The sequence below is a fragment of the Pteronotus mesoamericanus genome, unplaced genomic scaffold (genome assembly GCF_021234165.1).
Source record: "Pteronotus mesoamericanus isolate MK-2021 breed Mesoamerican mustached bat unplaced genomic scaffold, CSHL_Meso_final contig_27, whole genome shotgun sequence".
NCBI classification, from domain to species: domain Eukaryota; kingdom Metazoa; phylum Chordata; class Mammalia; order Chiroptera; family Mormoopidae; genus Pteronotus; species Pteronotus mesoamericanus.
In genome coordinates this window covers 24,504,045-24,527,799 of record NW_026555115.1, presented here as the reverse complement: position 1 = coordinate 24,527,799, position 23,755 = coordinate 24,504,045, and the positions used below count along the sequence as shown (strand labels likewise).

Sequence of the window (23,755 nt, the reverse complement as noted above, 5' to 3'; positions counted from 1 at the left end):
AGCACAATGATAAGGAAGGTACAGCTGGAAAGAGAACCCATTCTGGGGCAATCAGAGAAGGCCTCCCAGAAGAAGTGGCAGATGTGAGAGGGAGTTAGCTGGATATTTGGAGGGAGGGGTACAGAGGAGAGGAGACAGAGAAACAGGGAAAAGTGGCTGCAAAAAGCACATCAGAGTGCCGGGCCACTCTGGATGGTTGCAAGACATTGGCAAAATGTGAAAGAGGTGAGAAAGAGTCCCCACATCTGGTCTTCAGCAAAGTATCTGCTGACCTCTCCCACTGAGCTTGCCTCCTGCAGAGCTGCCCTCAGAACATCTCTGACACCACAGGGAGATGTCTTGCTGGATGGCACCCTCTTGTGGCCCAATCCCCTAGAATAGAAGGCCTGGGACCATGACTTTAGTGTCCAGCCTCCTTCTCTGATCCTCTTCCCCTTACCCAAAACAAACAGACAGATAGACAATTACCCAGTGGTAAAGTTGATCCTTTGGTAAGATGGTTTCTTAGACTTGGCATTTTAAACTTTTGTTTAAAGGTCAGGGCCCCATTGGACAATTGTCATAACAGCACACACTTACTGATCATTTCCTATGTCCTGGGGACATTGTGTATATTCATTCATTTACCCCTCACTGTACAGTAACACTGACTATCAGTGCCCCGATTTCACAGAAGAGGAGGGTGAGGCATGGAGGTTTGACTAGCAGTCCAGGTTGTCGGGCTGGTGAGCAGCAGCGCAGGATTCACACCCAGGCAGCAGGCTCCATATCCATGCTCCAACTGTGGCTCGGTGCCACACTGAGGGTCACAGAAAGGCTAGGCCTGGGCAGCTAAGAGGGAGGATAGAAGAGCCGCAGGCACTACAGAGAACAAATGCCTCGATTGCAGCCATCTCCCATCCCCCTGAGTGGCTCTTGGAGGACCTGGAGCCAAAGGAACTGCCCATGAAGTAAGGAAAACTCCACAGTTTGTGGAGAGAGGATGGTGCAGGATGTGGACTTGAGCTTCCCAAGTGCCTTGAGGCACAGAGCCAGGGGTGTCACTGTGCCAGGCTCAGCAGGCCCCAGTCCTTGTGCAGACAGCCCCAGTGCGGCCAGCCTAGGCGCGTGGCTGCTTCTCTCAGCCTCCTTCACCATTTATGGTATCTGAGCCTCTGGCCTTTGCAGGTCAGTAAATCCCCACACTGGGAGAGGGCTCTCACTCATGCAGGCTGCTCTCAGAGCAAGTCCAAATGGCCTGGCAGGGTTCCTGCCAGGGCCTCTGTGCTTCTGCTTTAAAATACGCTTGGATGGGCCGCCATGCACGCCCCACTCCTCCCATAGACCTGGAAACAAGAAGGATGGCTGCAAGACTTCTCGAGCTTTCACCTGGGGCCCCCACCAATAGCTGGACTATGAGCTCAGCTGAGTCTCTAATCTGATCTTAACTCTGGCAACCCAGGAAAGGCACTGGATTAGACAGGCCACTGGCTGAAGCGAGTGAGGGGCCTGCTCAAATGACATGTTTATTGAACGCCATCCTGGCTCTTTCCTGTCACTAGACTTTGGGGTAGGCCATGCAAACCTCCAGTGGGAACTCCCTGGTGGGAAAGAGCGAGCGGCTCCCCTGGTCCAAGGAGACAAGGCTCAGTTCTGCTCTTGTTTCCTCTTAAGTCTCATTGCCACAATTTCCCCAGGCCCCTCAACGAGCCAGGAAACAAGATCCGTGAGGAAACGGGTTAAATGTGTAAACCAGAATGCTGGCTGACAAACACCCAGCAGCCAGAGAGTCAGACTCTGACCAGAGTGCCAGGGGCTTCTGGAAGAAAGAGAGACCAAGTCACAGGAGATGACCCCATGCAGAGGCACCTGTGAGAAGCAGGAGAAGCCAGGCAGCCGCAGGCAGCCAGTGTTGGCCACCCTGTCAGTCAGTGCTAATTCCTTTATCCCTAAGGGGCTGACACAGCCTAGCCAGAGGGGCCAGCCTCCTACTTGGGGTCAGAGGACACACACTCTGGAAAGGACAGGCACAGAAACGGGCATAGGCCAGGAGTCCCGAGGAGCTGGGTTTGAAGGCTAGCTTGACTCACCAACTTGGTGTACTTAGGCCAGCACATTAATTTCTTGAGACCTCCAGACCCCTCTGTATAAAATAGGGATAGCCCCCCCACGCCCAGGGCTGTGGAGGTCCTGGTGAGAAAATACAGGCGAGGTGGGAGATTCTAATGCAATGACCAGCACGTGACTTTTCCCTGGCCCTTTTCAGCGAAACCTCCTGTGGTCTTCTAGAAGTTGGCTGCTCATGTTACAGGGACATTCTCCCTGGGAGGCCGAGCCCTGGGGGATAAGCAAGGAGACACGGTCCTCTTGCTGGTCCACAGGGAAAGCAGAGTACAGAGCACCCAGACTTCAGTCACACACAGGAGCGGGGGCCCAGGCCAGAGGTGAGGCGGGCAGTCCGGCTTACCTGAACACCCAGGACGCCTGAAGCACTTCCCTGGGCACTGTCACCACCACGGAAGCCATAGCCCAGGCAGCTGTCCTCAGTTCTGTGGCTGCCCTGCGACTTCCTGAGACTAAGCACTTGGCAGTGAACAAGGGATGACTGTGATAATCAGATTACTAGACACCAGGCTGGTGATGTATACAAACAAGCCTGGGTGGGGGAAGGGAGGGAGGAGCAGGGGCAGACCCCTTAGAAACTTCAGTGCTGGCACTCTGTTGCCCCATGCCCCCCAGCATGTGAGGGGTCATTCATGGGAGCCCTAAGTCTTAATGGGATAGGGATACTCCTCTGAGGTCATTGTTCAGTGTGCCGTTTTCTTCCTCCCCGATCCACAGCTTCTTGAACCAAAGGAGTCTAGGCCTCTGTCTCTGCATCTTTCCTCAGCCCTAGTGAGGTATGGGGGTGGGGACTCATCTCTGCATGTCCATCTCCCAGGGCAGACACTTGTCACCTGCCTGCTCTCAGGTGCAGTGCCCTTTTTCCAAAGCAGATGTGTTTGTAGAAGCTCTTACCATGGACAGTGACCTGGGCGCTGCAGGACACCTGCCCCAAGGGGTTCTCAGCCAGACAGGTATAGGTGCCATTGTCCTCCGGCAGGGCATCCTGGATGTGGAGCGTAGCCACGCCAGCCTCACAGGTGGAGTGAGCATACTGGATGGGCTGCCCTGTGGAGAAGCACAGGGAGGCTCACCAGGGGGCACTGGTGGTGGGGATCTGAGCCCTGTCTTCAGCAGGGCTGCTGCTGCTGGGACTCTGATGCTCACCATGGTTGCGTGGATCCGCTGAGAGCTAAAGACATGTCACACCCATCCCCAACCACCTGGGCAGAGGCTTGTGGGTGGAGAAAGAGACAGGTCCCAGGGAGATGAAGGAGAGGAGTAATTGTGTGAGATGGAGGAGCCCGACTGGAGCTGGAAGGCCTGGGGGAGGGGTTCTGGAGGCATTTAGCATGTGGGAGGGAAAGGGACATAGTTCTGTGCATTCTGTTTAAACAACCAGTCCCCCAGTCCGCATCCCGGACTTCACAGAGTTCTGAGCCTGGAGAGATTCTTACAGGGTCGGCTGGCCCATAGCCCAGTCTCAGGCATAAAAGACCTCACCCACACTGAGCGGAAGGCTCCTGGCTCCTTTCAAGTCACTAGAAATAATGATTCCCATTTCCCATTGCAGATATTTCTCAGAAATCTCAAACTAATGTTGCAAGTAGGTGCATTTTAGGGTTCACGAAAAAGATAAATATGGGGAACCTTAAACGACTCTGGCCCCTTCGTCCCAGAGACCCTTCTACCACAGGCCTTTTATAAAATCCTGCACGGAAATAGGAACACATGCTATGAACTTCAGTGGTTTCCTTAATGCTGTATGTTCCTGGGACATTATCATTCCAAGATGTGAGCTTTCATTTCCAGGGAAAAAAAAATCTCATTACTGCAGATTCCAGCCTTAGAGCAGGAATGTGTCCACTCACTATATAGGAAGCAGCTGTCAGTTTCTTCCCCTGGCAGGCTGCAGGGTCCTGGTTTGCACTTCATAAAATTGGGAGTGGGCAGTGGGGGAAGGAGAAAGTACAGAAAGAAGTGCTCTCTCAGCAACGCAATGTTTTCTTCTGCACAAAACAACACTTCATGTCTCCATGACAGTCCGGCAGAGGCTGCCAAGCATGCCATAGGACTTGGGGAAGCGATTCTGCCCGAATTACTGCACTTCATAAAAGTGGGGCTGGGAAAGGCAGGCGCCAGGATCCTGCTACCGAAAGGATTGAACACTGCTCTTGGCTTTTATTTTTTATGGAAATGACACCTTGAAAACTGTCTTCCTTGGGAATACCAGTACATCCCAGGACTGCCATCCAAGGGCCTCTGCCGCCAGTACACGCGCTGCTGAGCTGGGGGAGAGCTCTCCTTTCACTAGTGCATAACTCATTTTGTCAACACAAGATGGGATGAAATGGTGGTTCCAGAAAAGTGACATTCAGGATTGGGAGACACAGGACTCTCCCAGCTCCAAGAAGGTTAGGACCAGAGTTACGGTAGCTGCCAAGGGAACTCAACTTGAGCACGGTTGTCCTCTAGTGGTAAGAGCGTGGAAATGCCAAGATTCACCAAGGAGAAGCAGGAAGGGTTGCTTTTCAGTCCTGAGTGGTGTAGACCAGGGTCAGCAAACTAATACTGCAGGCCAAATCTGACCTGCAGTCTGTTTTTGTATAGCCTGAAAGCTAAGAATAGTTTTTATATATTTTAAATGGTTGAAAACATCAAAGGAAAATATTTCATGGCATGTGAAAATTGTATGAAATTCACATTTCAGTGCCCATAAATAAAGTTTGACTGCAATACAGCCATGCCCATTCATTTACATATTGTTTCTGGCTGCTCTTGTGCCAAGACAGCACAGTTGAGAAGCTGTGACAGAAAGGATATAGCCAGTCAAGCTGAAGATACTATCTGGCCCTTTATAGAAGAATTTTATTGCCTCTCTGGCTGTGACTCTGAGCCAGATGGGAGTGAAACTCTCTTACTCAGATCCATCACTCCTTAAGGTCAAGTTCTGCTCCAGCCACAAGGAGGCTGCCTCTTTGCAGTTAGTCAGGGGATCAACAGGAGCTCTGTTCTTAATCGGGGGTGGAGGAAAGGGAGACCTCAGTTCTCACTTCTATCTAAGTAGACAACACATAAGAAAATTCCACGGCACCTTTTCCCACTGATTAAAGATAATTTTTATCAAAACTTAACAAACTATTTCAACGAGGAAGGTTCACAGCCAACAAACATGTCAATGGTGCCAAAACATCTGGGGGTCATCTGGTGCAGAGGTGATGGGTTCCGCTGCTCCTTTAAGGAACCTATTCTATGTGAGAGTTGGCCAAGACCTTGAACATTCTGTTCCAGCTCGTGTCCTTATGGATAAAGAAGCTGCATAAATGGTAGGTACAAAATAGACAGGGTGCAGTTAAGAACAATATAGGAAATGGAGAAGCCAAAGAACTTATATGTACAACCCATGGACATGAACTAAGGGGCAGGGCAATGCTGGTGGGAGCGGGGGTGCAGGGCGGAGGGGGATAAGGGAGAAAAAATGGGACTTTTAAAATAGAATAATCAATAAAATATACTTAAAGAAAAGAAGCTGATGCCCAGAAAGGTAAAGTGGGGTGTCCAATGTCACCAAACCACTTGATGGCATGGAAGGATGCCAGCCATTGTCTCTTAACTCTTGGCAGGCATTTCTTCATTTCCCCTGTTAATCCCTAAAGCAGACCTTGCTCAATTTCATCAATTTTATGGATTGTTCTCATTTCTAAAATTAGAGTTCTTCTATACTTTTGGGTTTTCAAGTCCTTTTTCTTCTTCTTCTCCTTTTTTTTTAAATGGTGATTATATATGATAATTTTTTCAAAGGAACTTCCTTGGCCAAAAAAGAAAATTGGCATGTTTTCATAGGTCTATAACATTAAAAAAGAATTACTGATCAATGAATCTCAAAACCACTTGCCTCTAAATATAAGACAAGGCCCTTTGAGTAACCTCTAGTATGGTTCATTAATTTTATATGTTTGTTCATTTGTTGACTCAACAATATTTATTGAGGGCCTATTATGAGTCTGGCCATACAAAAGAGAAATAAACTACTTGTGCACCTATGTGCCAGGCACTTCATTAACTGTTTTATATAAAGGATCTAATTAATCTCACAATTGCCATCGTGGGAGGTAGGTGGCATTATTCCTGTCTCACGGGTGAGGAGCTCAAGGCTCTGGAAGAGTGGTAGCTTGCCCAGTATCCCCAGCCTGGCAACAACAGCCTCTCAGGTCCCTTTTCCTCTCTGTACTCTTGGCTTCCATCTTATGCCTATGTGTTGCAGAGTGATAAATGGGGATGCCAAGTAAGAATGAAGGCAAGACCAAAGGGTCCAGGGGACTGTGGCAGGGGACTGGGGTAGGCTCTGGGACAGGAAGGCTCACCATTTATCAGCCAAGTGATTTGGGGCACTGGGGTCCCCTGCACTGAGCACTGCAGCACAAAGTCCTGGCCCTCAATGACGGTGCAGTCCTTTAGGACACTGGAGAATGAGGGGGCCACCTCCATCACGGCCATTTCTGTGAGGGCAAAGAACAGACAGGCCATTTCAGATCACAGCTGGCCCATTATGGCTGTGGACTACAGTCATCTCAAGTCTTGCAGGCAGACGCCTCACTGTCCTGGGCACCCAGGGCTTCTGTGGAGGCCTGGCTTTGACTTATCTGTCTTCACACTTAATTTCCCATTGTAGAGACCTGGAGCCTGGGTCCAAGTAACTGGCAGGGGTTTTTCACCATCACAAAACACTGGGAGTCTTCTGAAAGTGCTCAGAACCTGGGCCTTGCCTGCTGCCCCCCCCCCCCCCACCTTAGGCATCTCCGGTATTATCTTGACTTTTGCTCTCCTGGAGCATCCCTAGCGCTCCTCTTCCCACTTTTCCTGGCCCTACTCTACTTTCTAGCGTCTTTTATCTTTTTGTGTCCCATTGGTGACTGCACAGTCTTGTGAATATCTTTTTACATGGACAGACCACTTGTCCACTGGTGAGAACATTTCAATTTTAAGGCATTATAATTATTTTTTTCCAATTCCAAGACTGAATCAAATGACAAACTCGTATGTGTTCTAGTTTCCCATCTTTGGCCAATGGCTCAGAACAATGGGAGCACCTGGACTTATGTATTACTAAGCTCCCTCATGAAGCTGATGTATATTCCAGTTGAAGACCACCCAGCTGGACTTCCCAGAAGTCTTCTGCATTGGTGAACTGGGGAGCATTTTGTAGTTTGAAGACCTTAGTTAAGAGCAATAAGGGTAGATATTTTCCTCTACAACAACCATAACATACTGTAGAAATGTCAGGATGGCTGATAGCTAAGAAAAGGTAACTGCTTTTGATAATTATTATAGAAGATATCTCACCTGTACTTTTCAAGGGAAGCTATTCAATACAGTGGTGAGAAGTAAGCCATTTAATATTGCAAGGATTTATGGGAAAAAACTAATATTTGAGGGCTTACTATGTGCCAGGTACTTTTTCAGATGTGACTGTGAGAAGTACATAAGTTAGCTATCTTTAGCTCACTTTACAGATGAAATTAGTGATTTCCCACAGTCAAGCCCCCTGGTGAAGCAAAGCTTTATGCCCAGCTCTCTGACTCTATATCTACACTTCCTCTGCTAGACCAGAGCTCCCCTAAGGAAAGAGTAGGCAGTAGGAGAGCAGCTGGAAGTCCGGATGCTGCTGCACCTGATGATGGCTCTGAGGGAGGGATGCACAGGCTAACTTGAGAGGTGTGGGGAGGAGAGGTGACATCTGCTCCTGTTAGTGTCAAATTCTCTCCTTAGAAAAATGCCTTTGGGAGCCATTGAAAATAATATGGGCTTCCATGTCAGACCAATGTGGGTTAGAAATAGGATATCTTTTAAAAGCTTGTGACCTTGGACAAGTCACTTAACCTCACCACAACTCAGTATTGGGTGCAACTACAATTAGTTTGTAAGATTGTTGGGATAACTATGGGGAGCAATACAAGTAAAACATTAACACAAACACTGGCACACTGAACAGGCCTTTTTTCGCTTGGGCATTAATTGTTATAATCAAATAGAAGCTGTGCATAAAGACTATGTCTAGTGGGCTGCAAGTTTAAGGATAAAAGCAAGTGGAGAGAGATAGCAGGAGCTAAAGAGGCAGTTGAGTAGAAAAAAGATTTTTCTTTGCTTTTTCAACACAAGAAAGTCCAGAGCATGCTTGAAGGGAAAAGAAAGAGGTCCCTAGATAAAGGGAGGAGAAAAATTTTTGGTTATAATCTTTGTGGATAAGGGAAAGGATGGAAAGAGAAGTCTCTGTAAGAGAAATAGACAGCTTTTCTGTGGTGACAGAAAAAAGAGAAGGGGGGGCATTTTAAAGAAAGATAGATGGGTACAAGAATATTTATCACAGTTTTCTTACAATAGTGAAAAAATGGAAAAAATATAAACATTCAATAATAAGGCCATGCTAAATTTGGTACATTATTTTATAAAATATTATGTGGCCATTAAAAATTATGCTTTCAGGATAGAATCAAGATAGCAGAAGAGTGAGTAGAAGTCACACCAACCTCCTCCAAGGACCAATCTATAATTACAACTAAATTGTGGAGGAATCACCTTGATCAAACAACTAAACAATAGCGAGAGAGGAGCCTTTTAACCTTGGACAGACAGAAGAATCAGCTTTTGTACAAACTAACTCATAAGGAGTGTGGTAGAGACTCAAGAAGGTGGGCAGGGTGCCCACGGGCGCCAGCACCAGTAGGATATTGGTCAGTTGGTCAATTGGATCCCCCTGAGAAGAGCAGGGTCTAAACCATAAGTGGGGATCTCCAACCTACAGCACCAGAGCCCATAAAGTACACAGATAACAGCCAGCCGCAAAAAGCAGCAGGGTTGCTCTGTGCCAGAGATGGGCAGCTGGAGATGCAAAGAGCCGTTTAAAGGGCCAACACATAAATTTTTATTGCAATCACTTATGCTGGTCTCCGGCAAAGGCAGGGACAGAGAGGGCTAGAGACACTAGAGAAGAGACTGGGGAAGGAGGCTTTGGGGAGAGAACTGAGAGACTAGCCAGTGGGATGCTGGTGCCAACTCCTCTGCCATACAGCAGCAGCCATCCAGCTTAGGCAAACCACTCCCCTCAGTGGCAGCAGCGTGAGAGGACCCAATAATCCCGCCCCCAGGAGGGACTCTGCCCCACCCTGTGGTGTCTAAATTGGGCTGCTGAGTGCAGAGTGACTAGATTAACAGCTGAAGGAGACAGCCACAAAGAGTAGATTCCTGGAAGTCTTGAACAGACTGCTTAAGGTCAGATGGGGTCAACATCTGACATCATCAGAGACAGATCCAGAAAGGAAAAAAAACAGTGGTCTACTAACATATAAGTTCACACCACAAAGTCAGGAAATCAAGACAGATCAATTTAAGAAGCAGAAGCCAAAAAGAAGAGTCTCACAAATAATGGGAAGACAAAGAAACACCCCCCAGTTGAAGGGAAAGGAGGAATCCCCAGAAAGAGAACTAAATGATATAGAGACAAGTCAACTATCAGATATTGAGTTCCAAACAATGGTTCTAAGGAAGGTCAATGAGCTCAGTGAGCTTAGAGAGAATTACCAAAAACAACAGGGAAACTATGAGGAACTAACTGCAAACTATATCAGTATGAAAAAGGACATAAAAACTATCAGTAGGAGACAAAAGGAAATGAAGAACATAATTTCTGAATTGAAGAACACAGAAGGAATCAAAAGCAGGCTCAATTAAGTAGAGGGTCAAATCAGAAAGCTGGAGGATAACGTAGAAAAAAGCTCCCAGAATGAGCAAGAAAATGAAAAAAGGACTCAAAAAGAATGAAGAGGTGTTTAGAGAAATGCAGGACAACTGGCAATGTAATAATATCAGTATAATAGGGATACCAGAAGGAGAAGAAGAGGAGCAAGGGATAGAGAATCTGTTTGAAAAAGTCATGATGGAAAATTGTCCTAATTTGAGCAGAGAAAAAGTCACACCAGTCCAGGAAGCACAGAGGGTCTCATTCAAGACGAACCCAATGAGGCCCACTCCAAGACACATCATCATGAAAATGGCAAATATCAAAGACAAACAGAGAATCCTAAAGGCAGCAAGGGAGAAAGAGGTAGTAACATGTAAGGGAGCCCCAGCACAGCTAGCAGCTGACTTCTCAACAAAAACACTACAAGCCAGAAGGGAGAGGCAAGAAATATTCCAAGTCATGAAAAGCAAAGGCCTGCAACCAAGACTGCTCTACCCAGCAAGGCTCTCAATTAAAATGAAGCCAAAATAACGAGTTTCCTAGACAAAAGAAGGCTAAAAGAATACAGGTCCACCAAACCAGCATTGCAAGATATGCTAAAGGGACTGCTGAAAGAAGATGAAGAAAAAGAGTCTATGAATACCCACTTCCTTTCACAGTCACTGATACTTGATATCACCAATATTTTAATACTTATTAATCTGATTGTGACAATGATGTATTATTTTCATTGTTACTTTATTATTTGTTGAAACTAAACCTGTTTTTGTTCATTTCTTGCCCATTTCTATTATTTTTAAAAAGCTTTCAATGACTTTTTGGTATTCTTTATCCATTTTTTGATTAAATGTTTGTAGAGTTTTTTCCCTAGAAAAAAACAAAAAACTATTAACCCTTTTATAGATGTGTTGCAAATATTTTCCTAGTCTATTACTTGTCCTTTAACTGTTTTTTGCATGAATATTACTGTATAGTCTTAAATGTTTAATATAGTCATATTGTCAATATTTCATTTTATAGCTTCTGGGTTTGAATATTTTACTTCAGGGTAAGGAAAGTATTGTTTTGGATTTTCTCCTAAAACTCCTTAGATTTTACATATTAATTTTTAACTCACCTGAATATTTTTTGTATAATGTGTGAAATAGGGCTTTGTATTTGTTTTATTTCAAGTAATAGTGGTCCATGCATCTTATTGGTTGAATAAGCCTTATTTTCTTCATTGATTTGAAATATCAATTGAATCATATATTACATTGTTAGATATATACGTTTGTTTCTAGAATGCTCATTTTATTTCATTGATCTACTTGATTATTTCTGTGATGGTGTCATGTTGTTTTAATTGCTGAGACTTTATAATGGATTTAAATTTTTTAATATTTTATAATGGATCTTGACATTTAAAAAATAAATAAATAAAAACAATCTGCATTTAAATAAAATAAAAAAGAAAGAAGGAACTCCTATCTTTTGCGACAACATGGATGGAACCAGTGAATATTAAGCTAAGTGAAATAAACCAGTACGTGAATGACAAATACCATATGATCTCACCTGTAAGTGGAATCTATTCAACAAAATAAACTAACGAACAAAATAAACCACAGGCACGGAAACATGGAGCAGACTGAAAGTGACCAGAGAGGTTGGGGAAGGAGGACAATGGTGGAAAGAAGGAGAAGGGACTAAACAAAGAACATGTATGAATGACCCATGGACATGGACAATAGAGTGGGAATTGACTGTGGGAGACGGGGGCAGGGTGGGATGGGTGGAGGAGGGCAAAGGAGGGTATAGGATAAACATGATTTAAAAATAAAAAATTTAAAAAATTTATGCTTTCAAATAATATTAAATAATATAGAAAGATGCTTAAGTAAAATGAATAAATTAGAAGAGAAAGCAGTGTAAAAACAGCACAATGTTGATATTGTTTTAAAAATATTAAAATACCATTTATTTGAGTCGTATGATCATATATCATTTAAATTCCCCACAATGGGTATGAATTACTTTTATAAACAGATATTACAATAAACATAAAAGATGTGGGATCCCACATCATCTCACATTACTTTAAACGTGTATATTTAGTGAACGTTTGGTTCCCTGTGGTTACAAAAGTGAATCATGGCTTTACTAGGACAGCTGAGGAACCTAAAAAAGGTAGCTCTCAACTGGGCTGGTCGTGGGGCCTGGGCGCATTAATTCTGAGGTGATTTTGATGAACTCTGATCAGGAATCTCTGTCCTGGAGCAATGACTTTGGCCTTGACATGTGTGTGGGGACAATGTTTCTGTGGGGTTGTACACCCTGGGTGGAGAGCTGTGGGAGATGACCTTGTGCAGTATATGAAGCCTCCTCCCAACAACTCAGGCAGAGTGGCCTAGAGAAATGTACTCACTTTTCACAAGGAGCGTCCAGTCACAGGACACCTGACCTAGGACATTGGAAGCTGTGCAGCTGTAGTTCCCGCTGTCCCTTGCTTGGGCTCTCAGTAGGCAGAGATAATGGGATCCACCATCTTCATAAATCTCCATGGTGCCTTCTCGTCTTCTCACAGGGGCACCTTCTAGGAACCAGGTCACTTGGGGCTTCGGAATACCTGAAACTACAGGTCCAGGTGAAGACCATGAGGATCCCAGAGAGCGCACTGTGTTTGGAGGGTGGACGGCTGAACCTGAAGGAAGAACTTAGCCTGGTGTGTAGCCGCCTCCTACTTGAGTTCACTTTCTTACCCTTCAACCTTCCCCATCACAAAAGTAAATAACCTAAGACAGAGGCAGGGTCCTTGGGGGCAGGGATACAGGGTGACAGCTAGGTATCCATGTGAGCCAATGCCAGCAGAAGGTAGGATAGAGAAGGAGACCCTATGGCTGCTTTTCTGATGGTGATGGCAATGGTGATGATGAGTTTTCCTCTCTAGGGTGGTAAGATTTAGGGCATGAGGCTGATGCTCTACCCAACAATGAGCAGATGGATACTGCTGGGTATTTCTCCAGAACAAGAGACATTACCAGACTCAGTACTTTCTGAGAGAAGATTCCTGTAAAGTGGCTTCTGGAGTGGGCAGTGTCCCAGGGGTGGGTGGGTACAGGAGGCTTAGATTACTGTGCTGAAGGAAGGGAGTAGCCATGCAGGGCTACATTGTGGGGACCAGTGACCTTAGTTAGTTCTACTCACCCTCACATCTGAACTTGACAGTTTGATCTTCACAGACTTCCTGGCTTTGGGGCTTGCTCTCAAATTTGGGGAATGTTGAGTCCCTCTGGCTCTCCATGGGGATTTTCCTGGTAGCAACCTTGTTCACAGCTTCTTGGGTTCCCAGGCCAGACTGTCTTGTGGGGAGGGTGGCTGGATGGGGAACAGCTGGCCTCTCCCCCTCTTCTCTGGAAGAAAGGAGGGAGCCTGAGACTGGTGCTTTAGATTCCAGCTGGACTTTTGTGGCCTGCAGGGTGATGGTGCTGGAAGTCTTCTGCAGGATTGGGGTCCTCAGGGTCTTTCTGTGTGAGTCCCCAGACGGCTCCAGCTTGGATTCTCTCAGAGGCTGAATCTGGCTACTTGTGGCCCAGGTTGGGGAGCCACCTCTTTGGGTGTTGGAGCAGTTTCTACTTTCAGCTGTAGTTTCTACGCTGTCCAGTTTCAGCCCCTGCGTGATTCCATTGGTCACTTCCTTCCTGATATTTGAATTGGCTGCCTTTGTTCCCCTCAAAAATGACCTGTTTCATGGTGATAGTGAGGGGGGAGGGAGATAGTGGGGGGGAAGACAGTGGGGAGGGAGAAAGAGGAACAGAATAATCATCCAGTTACTCACAAGCATTACTCATCACAAGCACAGATTCCACAGATCACAAAAGCCCACAGATTAAAAGAAAGTGAGAGCAAAAGTCTTTCTCTGCAGTTTTCTCAGTTTCCCAAGGCATAAAACAAGCAGCCATTCTCGACACTCCCCTGCCTCTCATCCCCAATCCAGAGCCTGTTCTTTCTACTTATCAGCTGCTTTTTTTTCTCTTCTCCCTAAGTGCCACCCTAGCTCACATCACACAGCCAGCTTCCCTTGTCCACTCTGGCCCTCTCTAATCCGTGTTCCACATAGCAAGCATAGTCAATCTTTACAAAACAGAAATCACATCATATCATTTCAAGCTTAAAGATTTCCCAACAGCTTTTCCATTATATTAAGAACAAAACTGAGCTTCCTGAGATGGCCTACCAGGATGCCCCTGTGTGTGCAGGCTCCGGCTGCCTCTTGAACCTCAGAAGGCACTGTCTCCATACCTACCACGCTGCAGCCACAAGGGCATCCCTCCCAGTACCCACCTCTCATCGGACCTCTTTCACACATGCTTCCTTCTCTGTTTGGAACACTTGCTCCCTGAGTTTTTCTGCCCCTAGTTAATATTATTCTTCATAGGCCCAAGCTCCAACATCACATTTGCAGGAAGGTTTTTCTCACCCTCTACCATAGATGAGCACTTCTTTTGTTATTGCTCCTCGGACTCACCACAATTTGTGATTACATATTTGTGCAGCTCTGCTTAAAGCCCTTCTCAACACTAGATATGTGCTCAGCCCGCACCCCCAGGGCCTGGCACTGAACCTTGCATATAGGGAAGGCCACCCCTGAGGAAGAGGTGCTGAAGGAGCTGTAGGCTGTGGCCTGACATGTGGAAGGCACCTTTTCACAGCAGAGTGCCCCTCCTAATGATGCTGACTTGATCAGACACAGTGAAAGACAATGACACTGTGTCTACAAGAGTCTCAATACTGGTGGCAAGTCTGACATAGAACCTGGATGGCATATTACCACAGGACAACAAAACAAAACACCCAAAAGAAAACAACACCCCGCAAACAGTTCTCCCTCCCACTATGACTCAGAAATTCAGGGCAGCTCTAATGGAAACATAATGACCATAACACCTAGACATACCTATTGGCATTGTCCAAACCTGGAAAAAGGGAGAGGGGAGAGACACTGTTAGTGGGGTATTTTATACACCAAGAGGACAACAGTCTCTTCCATTTATTTGAGAGTTTTTACTTCCTAAGTTCTCACTTTCTCCCTCTCCCATGGTCCCACCTTCCTCACTCCTTTCAGCTTCTCTGGCCCTGAACTTCTTGGGTTGACCTGAGAGGTGCTCAGTGTCTCTGAGCTCCGGAGACACTGTCAGTGCTTCCACTGCTGCCTGGCTGCTGTACCTGCAGCAGGGCCCTGTCCTGTCCTGTAGGCCACAGTGGGGAACCAGACCCAATAGGGGGACAAACAAAAACAAACACATGTGGAAGATTTCAAACCCAAACAATTCACCCAAACTTACTCCTGGCTCTCAAAAACCAAAACCCCCAAATGATCATTTTTGACAAATACTGGCCACAAAATGTTAAGGGAAAGTGTATTTTTATTCAGTTTCTCAAATAAAGTAATATTTTTTCCAGCCACATTATTTTTTAAATTATATTATAGAAATTTTCAAAGTATACAATAGCAGACAGAAGGGTGTATCAAACCCTGAAAGCCAGCACCCAGATGAAGGAAATAACAATATTTTGCCACTCTTATCTACTCGTTTGTTTTGTCTTGTGGAGCTTTTTCTGGGAGTGTTTTAAAACAAATCCCAGATAACATAGCATTTTGTCATTAAGTACTTCAGAAAGGAACAGGCCTTTAACTCGCTCAATGCCACCACAGGTAAGGGAAGTGACTAAAACCCTACTCTCCATGCCTAACGCAGGTCCTGACCCTGTAATGTGTTGTGAAGTCAAAGTCTTCAGCCAAGACCAGGTGATGGAGAATGGAAAAATACCAACATGTACTATACATAGTACAGCTCAGGATTGTTTCAGTTAAATATATTTATATACAGATGTATGTCTTGGGTTGCAATGTAGAATACATTTCTTTGTGTGGGTTGTGAAAAATGCTTGGGCCAAAGATGGTAAAGAGAGTAAGAAGGAAGAGCATCTGAGGAAGGATGAAAATGTGGAAAAGAAAAATCACAGAAGAAAGGAGGTAAGAAAGGAGGAGGAGAAGTGAAGGCCATTTACCTCCTTGACCCACCAAATTCCTATTCCACCTTGCTCAGGTTCCTGTTCCACACACTCTGACATTCTCAGGCTGGACTTGATAGAACCAAGTGGAATATAGGAGACATATTCAAAGATACTTTAAAGGAAGAACTGACAGGGGCTGATAACTACAGCACAGAAGCGGCAGGGGTGGAATGTGAGGCTGGAATGTCCAGTCTGGGGGAGAAGGAAAGGAGGATCCTAGGGTAGAAAGAGTTAAGTTGAGGGAACACCTGATTTGAAGGATAGAATTAAGAGTGGGTGATAAGTTAAATTTTAGGCAGGTTACATTTGGGGTGACAGCAAGACATCAGCAACGTCCACTCGTCCAATTGGCATTTAAAGATATAGAAAAGGAGTCTGAGCAATAAAAGACTGAGGACACAGGTGTGGGGTGGAAGGTGTGTGCACAAGGGAAGCATCTTTCTCCGTGGCCATGTCTGTGCTGCTCTCCCACTTCCTTCCTGCTGGTTCAAGACCCTGCCTCTGGGGAACATATGGGCATATAAACAGGACACATGTAACACACAGGCACATAATGAAAAGCTAGGAGGGTACGGACACCAGGAAAAGACTGCATGCACTAGCCCCGCCGCCAGTCCCTACCTTGTATGGAAAGCTCCGCTGACATGGAGGCCTTCCCTGAACCATTCACCACCATGCATGTGTACACTCCCACATCATCTTGGCTGACCTTGTGGATTTCCAGAACTTGCATCCCATTCTTCTCAGACATAGACACACGGGCACTTGGCTTCAGGGGAACATCTCCCTATGGATGGCAATAGGGTAGCTTGGTCAGAGAAACCTGCTCACCTATTGGCCCTGTCCTCCTACCTCCAGCCAATCCTAGTGAGACAAGACACAAGGCATGGGCAGCAGAGCCCTCTGTTCTGGGCTCTGTCAACATGCTTAGAAAACAGACTAATTTAAAAAAATTAAGTTACAGTTGACATACACTATTAAATTAGTTTCAGGTATACAACATACTGATTAGACATTTATATGCCTTACAAAGTCATCACCTGTTAAGCCTGGTATCCACCTAATACCATATGCAGTTATTACTATATGACTGACTGTATTCTCCCTGCTGTACAAGAGCAGTCTTTGAACAGCCCCATTGCCCTGACTCAAGGTCTATGTATACAGTGTAGTGTCTGGTTGAGCTTAGAGCAGACCTATGCAACCTTTTTCAAAGGGGCCCTAATTTGAGGTGGGAAATCCTACACTCTTCATTTTAGCTCTCCTTTGCCTTCTTGTTCCTTTTATTCTTTTCCCAGGGTCAGTTTAAGAGGATTAGGAAATAGTAATACATGTCCCATCACTCATTTTAAGCCAGGGGTTCCATCTGCAGAAAATTTGTTTTCCCTGGCCTGACCCCAAATTTTCCCTGAAGCCCCTCCTTGCCCTGTTTAACAGCCAACATTCCTCCCTTGCCCCTGCTGCCTTTGCTTTCGCTTCCAACACCTCCTCTTCCATCTCTGCCTTCATGACACCCAGACCTGAAAAATTTATAAAGCACTTTCACATGGAGTATTTTGAGGGAGGTGGGATAGCTCTGCCTCACAGATCAGGACACCAGGGTTCTAAGAGATCAAATGACTTGCCCAGTGTCACATGCTTTGTGAACCAGGGAGCTGTGTCTTAAAACATAGTCCCATGATTTCAAATTCCAGTCTCTGGTGATGGTCAGGTCTGCGTTGCCTCAGAAGTCTGGTGCTGTTTTGTGAGTGTGTGGATTATAGGACATTGTGGACTGAGTAACAGAGGGAGAGCGTGCAAATAGGGGCAAGAACAAGCATGGCGATGAAACCTACAGAGAACTACTATGGATGAAACCGACAGGACTAATTAAAAAGACACTCCCACTAGACCAAGGGTCTAACCCTAAACTTTCAGGATCCCCAGGCCTGGCTGGAGTTGCAGCAGACAAAACCTCACCTTGAGCCAAGTGACCTGTGGTTGGGGCCGGCCAGTGATCTTGCAGGAGAATCGTCCCATCTGTCCTTCTTTGACCACTGCACGGCCCAGCTTGGTAGCAAACTTTGGTGGGCACTCTCCCCAGATGCTGGGACGGGTCTCTGCTGCAGGGGACATGAATCTGTCCCTGGAAAGAAATGAGGAGAGAATCCAGCCCCAGAAACTGCAGTCATTCAGATCTTATCTCTGACCCCCTCCAACCACTGAAGCTGGGGCCAGGAACCAGTAAAGGGCAGCCTTCCCAACTCTATACCTCAAACACACTTTTGGTACACTCTCTGGAAAAATCTGTGGTCCCAAAACCTGTTTCTTTTACCTCAGAGTCATGCAGCTAGATTCCATTTACTAGACTCCCTTGAAATGGGATATACCTGAATTCTACTGGTTCTGGCCAAAAGCCCATGTTTTGGTCAACAGACTATGGGCAGAAGAGCTGTATGCCACTTCTAGACTGGACCCATAAAACCTCCCGTGAGATTCTCCACACTCTCTCTTGCCCACTCTTCTGGCTAGATGCAGAGGGTGTGGCAGAGGCTCCAAGCACTAGGAGATGATGGAGCCACAAGAAGTCAAGAACCTGGATCCCTGAAAAATAATGGGAACGTTCTCCACATTTTCAAGAATATCTGAATTGACTTTGCTTGAGTAAGAAATAAACTTTCCCTGTGTTAGGTCATTACGGTTAGGGGGTCGGTTTGTTATAGCAACTACTGTTACTTATCATTACCAATATAGGTTCACTTTCCGTAAGGAGTTTCACATACTGATGGCCTCTTCCAAGTCTACTTATTTAAGTCTTTCAACCATTGCCTTGATTGTTAGACAGGCCTGCAGACCATGTGGCCATATAGCCCCCTTCCTTAACAGGAGGCACTTTGTGAATGACCCATCATATCCCAATAGGCTCCTGCTTTAGTTATCATAACCCAGGATGCCCAAGATTTGCTCCCTAGACCTGTTCTGTCAAGTCTGCAGGAAAAGCCAATCCAGTCCTTACCCTGGCTTGAACATCCTAGAACTTACCCCATAGTTTTGGAGACAGGCTGAACATGCTTCTTCTCAAAGCCCCCTGCAAGTAGGAAACAAGAAAGAGGCTTGAAGACTTGGGTCTGAGCCACCCAACTTGGAGCAAAGAGTGAGTCAGAGAGTCAACATGGGTGGGTGGAATAATAATGACATAACAATAGAAGAAGTGAGCCTGTATGGATTAGGCACTGCAGCGGGCACCTTACATACATCATCACATGATTTCCTGTAATAATTTAAGGTGGCTGGTATACATGATCTGTTCTATTTTTTAAATAGATATGAAAAATGAGATTCAAAGAAGCCGCCCACTTAAGCCACAGGGCCAGGAACAGTGCAGGAATGTCTCTGGGTCTGCCTGTTCTAGAACACTCAACCACTCTGCTGGGCTGTGATGTGCCACTGGAACTTCCACTTTGGGGATTGACCATGGTGACCTTCAACCTCTCCAGAAAATGACTCAGTTGAGGGGAGGGAGGGAGGGAGAGGCACTTGCACCTCTCTCATCACATCTGGTCATGTTGGATACAATCAATACTCCATGTTTCCACTTAAGACACAGCAAATATAGCAATACCCATCCTGCTGGAACAAAGCAAGTGATTGGAGATGAGCTACTGTGGAGTCTGCAGTTAAACAGCAAACGCAGTGAGGCAGCTGGGGTCAGCACCTTTTATCCAGCTGCTACTGCAGGGAGGGACAATTCATAATGTGATCACAAAGTGATCATAAAGTGGCGGAGTGTTTTTGAGGAATAGGGAGGGGGAGGGGAAGGCATTTTTGAGATGGTGATCAGCCTGGAAGTTGTTTTCTTTGTCACAAGTTGAAAATGTTTATGAAACCCTGCCTGAGGCTCACATGGAAAGGGCAGATGTCATTCCCCGATATCAGCAGGCAGCCACAAGGTGAGACTGCAGGGTGTTTAGTGGGAAAGGGTAAATTCCCTTACATTCTATCTGATTCTGTCTATAAGAATGCATAGGAATGGAAGTTGAAGATCATGGCTGAGTATTTCCTTCAGCCATATCTGGTCTATGGTTTCACAAGAACCTTAATGAAAAAGGGTTAATAACAAACACCAGCCTTACATTTAAATGTGGTTCCATATGGATTGGCAATTACTATATATGCATTCTGGTTAACATAACTATTTAGTGAGCTGTGTATAGTTTTCATTCCATTATGTGGGTTTTTGTATAATTCCATTTATATGAAATGTTCAGAAGAGGCAAATCCATAGAGACAGAGAGCAGATTAGTGGCTGTCATGAGCTGGCGGGTAGGGGTGAGGACTGACTGTGCAGTGTGTACGGGGTATCTTTGGGGGTTAAAAAGTCCTGAAACTAGATAGTAGTGGTGGTTGCACAACCTAGTGGATGTACTTAACGCTACCAAATTGTACACTTTAAAATGGTTGAAATGGTAAATTTTAAGTTATATGTATTTTACCAAAATGAAAAATATTAGATTAAGCATCTTTAAAACTCTTGGTAGCTAAACAATTTTTTTTTTAATTCCAGAGAGAAAGAGAGAGAGAGAGAGAGAGATCAGTTGCCTCCCATACATGCTTAGAACGGGGACCAAACCTGAAACCCAGGCATGTGTCCTGATCCAGAATCAAACCCATTACCCTTCAGTTTATGGAACAACACTCTGACCAACTGAGCCACACTGGCCAGGGCACTAAACATCTTAATCCAATGGCTAAAATTCCTGTATTCATTAAAAAATAAAATAAAGCAAAAATATGGCAGTTCCTTAAAAAATAGCAAAACAATGCCTTTGAGAGGTACTTCCATATCAAAGAAAGGGCAGTTTATGGTATGATCCAAAGGTAATGCATAAAGTATTCAGCTAAAAATGGATTTAAGGAATGCTTATTTTTATGTGAGTTAACACCAGAGTTTACATCAAAACAAAAAGAGACTCTGGGCAAAAACCACTGAGTCTATTTAGAGGCAAAAATTTGAAGTTGCAAATTGTCAGATAAGGCAAAATTAATTTTGTGAAAGCATGAAAATCTGGCAGAACAGTAAGGTTATGTAGAAAAATAAGTGGAAAGGGGATTAAGGTAGAGGTGCCAAAAATAGAAAAGTGCAGAGAATTGGTGAAGACAGGATCGAGTTAATGAGGAAAAATTTTTAAAAAGGCCGAGGCACCAAAAGAATTTCATCAGTTATCTTTAATTTTTTTCAAGGACAAATAAAACAGAATGCTGGAAACTTTTAGCAGTGAAAGTTGAACAGTGGAAGAACCCAGCACTTTTTGTCAAAGGTTATAAAAGGTTATAAAAGGTTTCAGTGAGAAAGCTGCAGAAAAGGGGAATAACATGATCAAGATGGTGAGGAGAAATCCTTCTATAAGTCTATCATCCAAAGAGGGAAGAAACATAATTAATAATTCTTCCAGGACAATAGGATTAAACCAAGACCATTCCAGGCAAACCAGGGAGCAGTCACCTTACTAGAAGGCAAATTCAAAGTGGATTTTAAGGATTACTTAAAATAGTGGTTCTCTACTTTATTAGACCAAATGGTCACTTTTTATAACAGATATTTAGCAATGTCCCCTGGGCCATCCTGAATTGAAGTTTGCCATTAACCACTCACATATATAACTTCAGAAAGAAAGTAAATGTAAAGCCCTACCTAAAATAAAGGATAAATAAAAGGAAAGTAAATTATAATAATATGTATTTCAATAAGTAAATGTTCAAGAATGACTATTTCAAGATGCAAATGCTCATGCACATTAGAAGACATAAGGAAATTGTCCAGGTATTTTAACTGACTGATATGCATATTTGGATTTCAAAGTGAATGATCAAAACATGTACTGTACAAGTGGTACAGGAAAATGAGAGAGCACAGCTATACAGGCAGACACCTAAAAAAATAAAAAGAATAAAAAGTAGTGTTAGCGATGTTATCCATCAATTATATCTCGATACAGAGAGAAAAAAGACAAGACAAATTGTATAATAAAAAGGAAAGTACTGTTAAGATAAATAACAGAGCAGACATTATATAAAAAAGAAAGACTGAAATAAACTTAAAAGAGGATGACTTAGCAAGACAAGTTATAAACCACTGAAGTAGAGAAAATTTTAAAAAAAAGACTGTAAGTGCAGTGTCAAAACAATTTTCTGTTTTGTGACATGGGACCTTTGAGACCCCATCTATACTAAAACACTGATTCAGTCCCTATCATAAGTAGGGCATTGACCAGAGCTTCAGTGGGTACACTGATGTGCAGAATGAAAGCTAGAATGAAATCTGATCCGTAAGAGAGAGGCAAAGTGCTTCAAAGCTGGGAGAGGGGACGCCTTGTGGCTGGGCCTGTTGAAGGTTGTGAGTTTTCAACTGCAGATCACTGGAGAACAGGAAGAGAGGGAGTAATCAAAGCCTATCTGATTTTTTTAAAAAGGTATTTTAAACAGCGATGTGGAGATTAGAGTAGGGTATGAGAAGAATTGAGGAGAACAGCTGTGAATTTGCTCAACAGGACAAAGGATGATGGCAGCCTGGACCAGGATGGTGGCAGTGGGGACAAATGAGAACTGCATAGCAGGGTTTGGCATGTGACTGGGGAAGGGCAGGGAGCACTTGAGGATGATGGGGGTGGCCTGGCTGTGCTCCTTCCTAAGGAGATATGGGTTGCCACTTGTCAAGGTTTCAGCTGTGTCTCCCTGGTGTGACCAGTCCTAGCTGTAAATGTTAATGAGTTCCTAACAGGGGCTGTCTGTCACTGTATAAACAGGGCCTCATCCTATTCAAACTATTCATTCTACAGTGTCTACTCCAGCAGGGAGCTTTGGAGTTCACTGTTGCAGTCTACTCTTGCTGGAACGTACACATGTCCATTAGTCTCATGCTGCGATGCTCAATAACAAGCATGTCCATTCATACACACCAAACGGTCATTCCAGGGTGCTAAGCAGACATTTCAGAAATTCTGTTTTGGGTTCCAGGAAATCGATGCATTAAAGAATCAATTCTTAGGGGAGAGGGGTTGGGGAACCAGGTGAAAAAGGTGAAGGAATTAAGGAATACAAATTGGTAGTTACAAAATAGTCATCAAGTATAGAGCATATTGTCAATAATATTATAATAAGTATGCATGATGCCAGGTGGGTACTGGCAATATTGGGGAGAACACTTTGTAGAGTATATAATTGCCTAACCACTATGCTGTACACTTGAAACTAATACAAAATAATATTGAATAGAAGCCATAAATGAAAAATAAAATAAAAAAAGAATCAATTCTTCCTCAGGGGGGTTGAAATTAAATATCCACCACTAAGAAGACAAACTATTTTCTGGTCATTCATGGATAAGGCAATCATATATCCCCTCCAATGAGTTCAAAGGAATAGTGATACCAAGTTCTGTCTTGGGGGACAGTTCAATAAACTGTGCCCAATAATCACTCCACTGTCTTAAATAATTACTCTAAGGAGAAATTTAGGTGGTCTGCACATAGAAAATAATTTCTTTTAGAGGCCAAGGTTCCGTGCATCCCCCCAGCTCACTTCCCTAGAGCCACTTTCCATTGTGATTCCCAAACACACCAAGCCAGGTGGCAGGTATTTTCTTTCGCACTTATGTTATAAAGACTGATTTTGCATCATCTTATCAGAAAGGAAAAAAAGAAAAAGTTACATGCAGTTTGAGCACCCCTCCCGCTGCAGGCCTGATGTGGTGGAGTCATCTGGCTGCCTTCTGCTGTACAGGTGTCTGCTCAGACCCTGTAATGGGCAAGTGCAGTGTATGGGAGGGTATTTTAAGCATGGTTCTGGAGAAATTCATTGTATTAATAAGAAACCCATTTTTGTTGGGGACCATGCAAAATG

The 23,755-nt window shown here is 44.6% G+C and overlaps 1 protein-coding gene across 2 annotated transcripts in view; it reads right to left on the bottom strand.

The window, feature by feature from the left end:
• MYLK (myosin light chain kinase) overlaps positions 1-23,755 on the bottom strand; it is a 182,890-nt gene that overhangs the window by 103,916 nt on the left and 55,219 nt on the right. Inside the window, exons 3-10 of one of the 2 annotated variants that reach the window (XM_054575200.1) lie at positions 18,899-18,944; positions 17,837-18,002; positions 16,499-16,664; positions 14,757-14,775; positions 13,007-13,542; positions 12,228-12,434; positions 6,447-6,581; positions 2,998-3,150 (exon numbers count right to left, since the gene is read on the bottom strand). In XM_054575200.1, coding sequence (XP_054431175.1) covers positions 2,998-3,150; positions 6,447-6,581; positions 12,228-12,434; positions 13,007-13,542; positions 14,757-14,775; positions 16,499-16,664; positions 17,837-18,002; positions 18,899-18,944 — 1,428 coding nt within the window. The remainder of the gene's footprint in view (positions 1-2,997; positions 3,151-6,446; positions 6,582-12,227; positions 12,435-13,006; positions 13,543-14,756; positions 14,776-16,498; positions 16,665-17,836; positions 18,003-18,898; positions 18,945-23,755) is intronic. The other variant, XM_054575201.1, reaches the window with a different exon arrangement.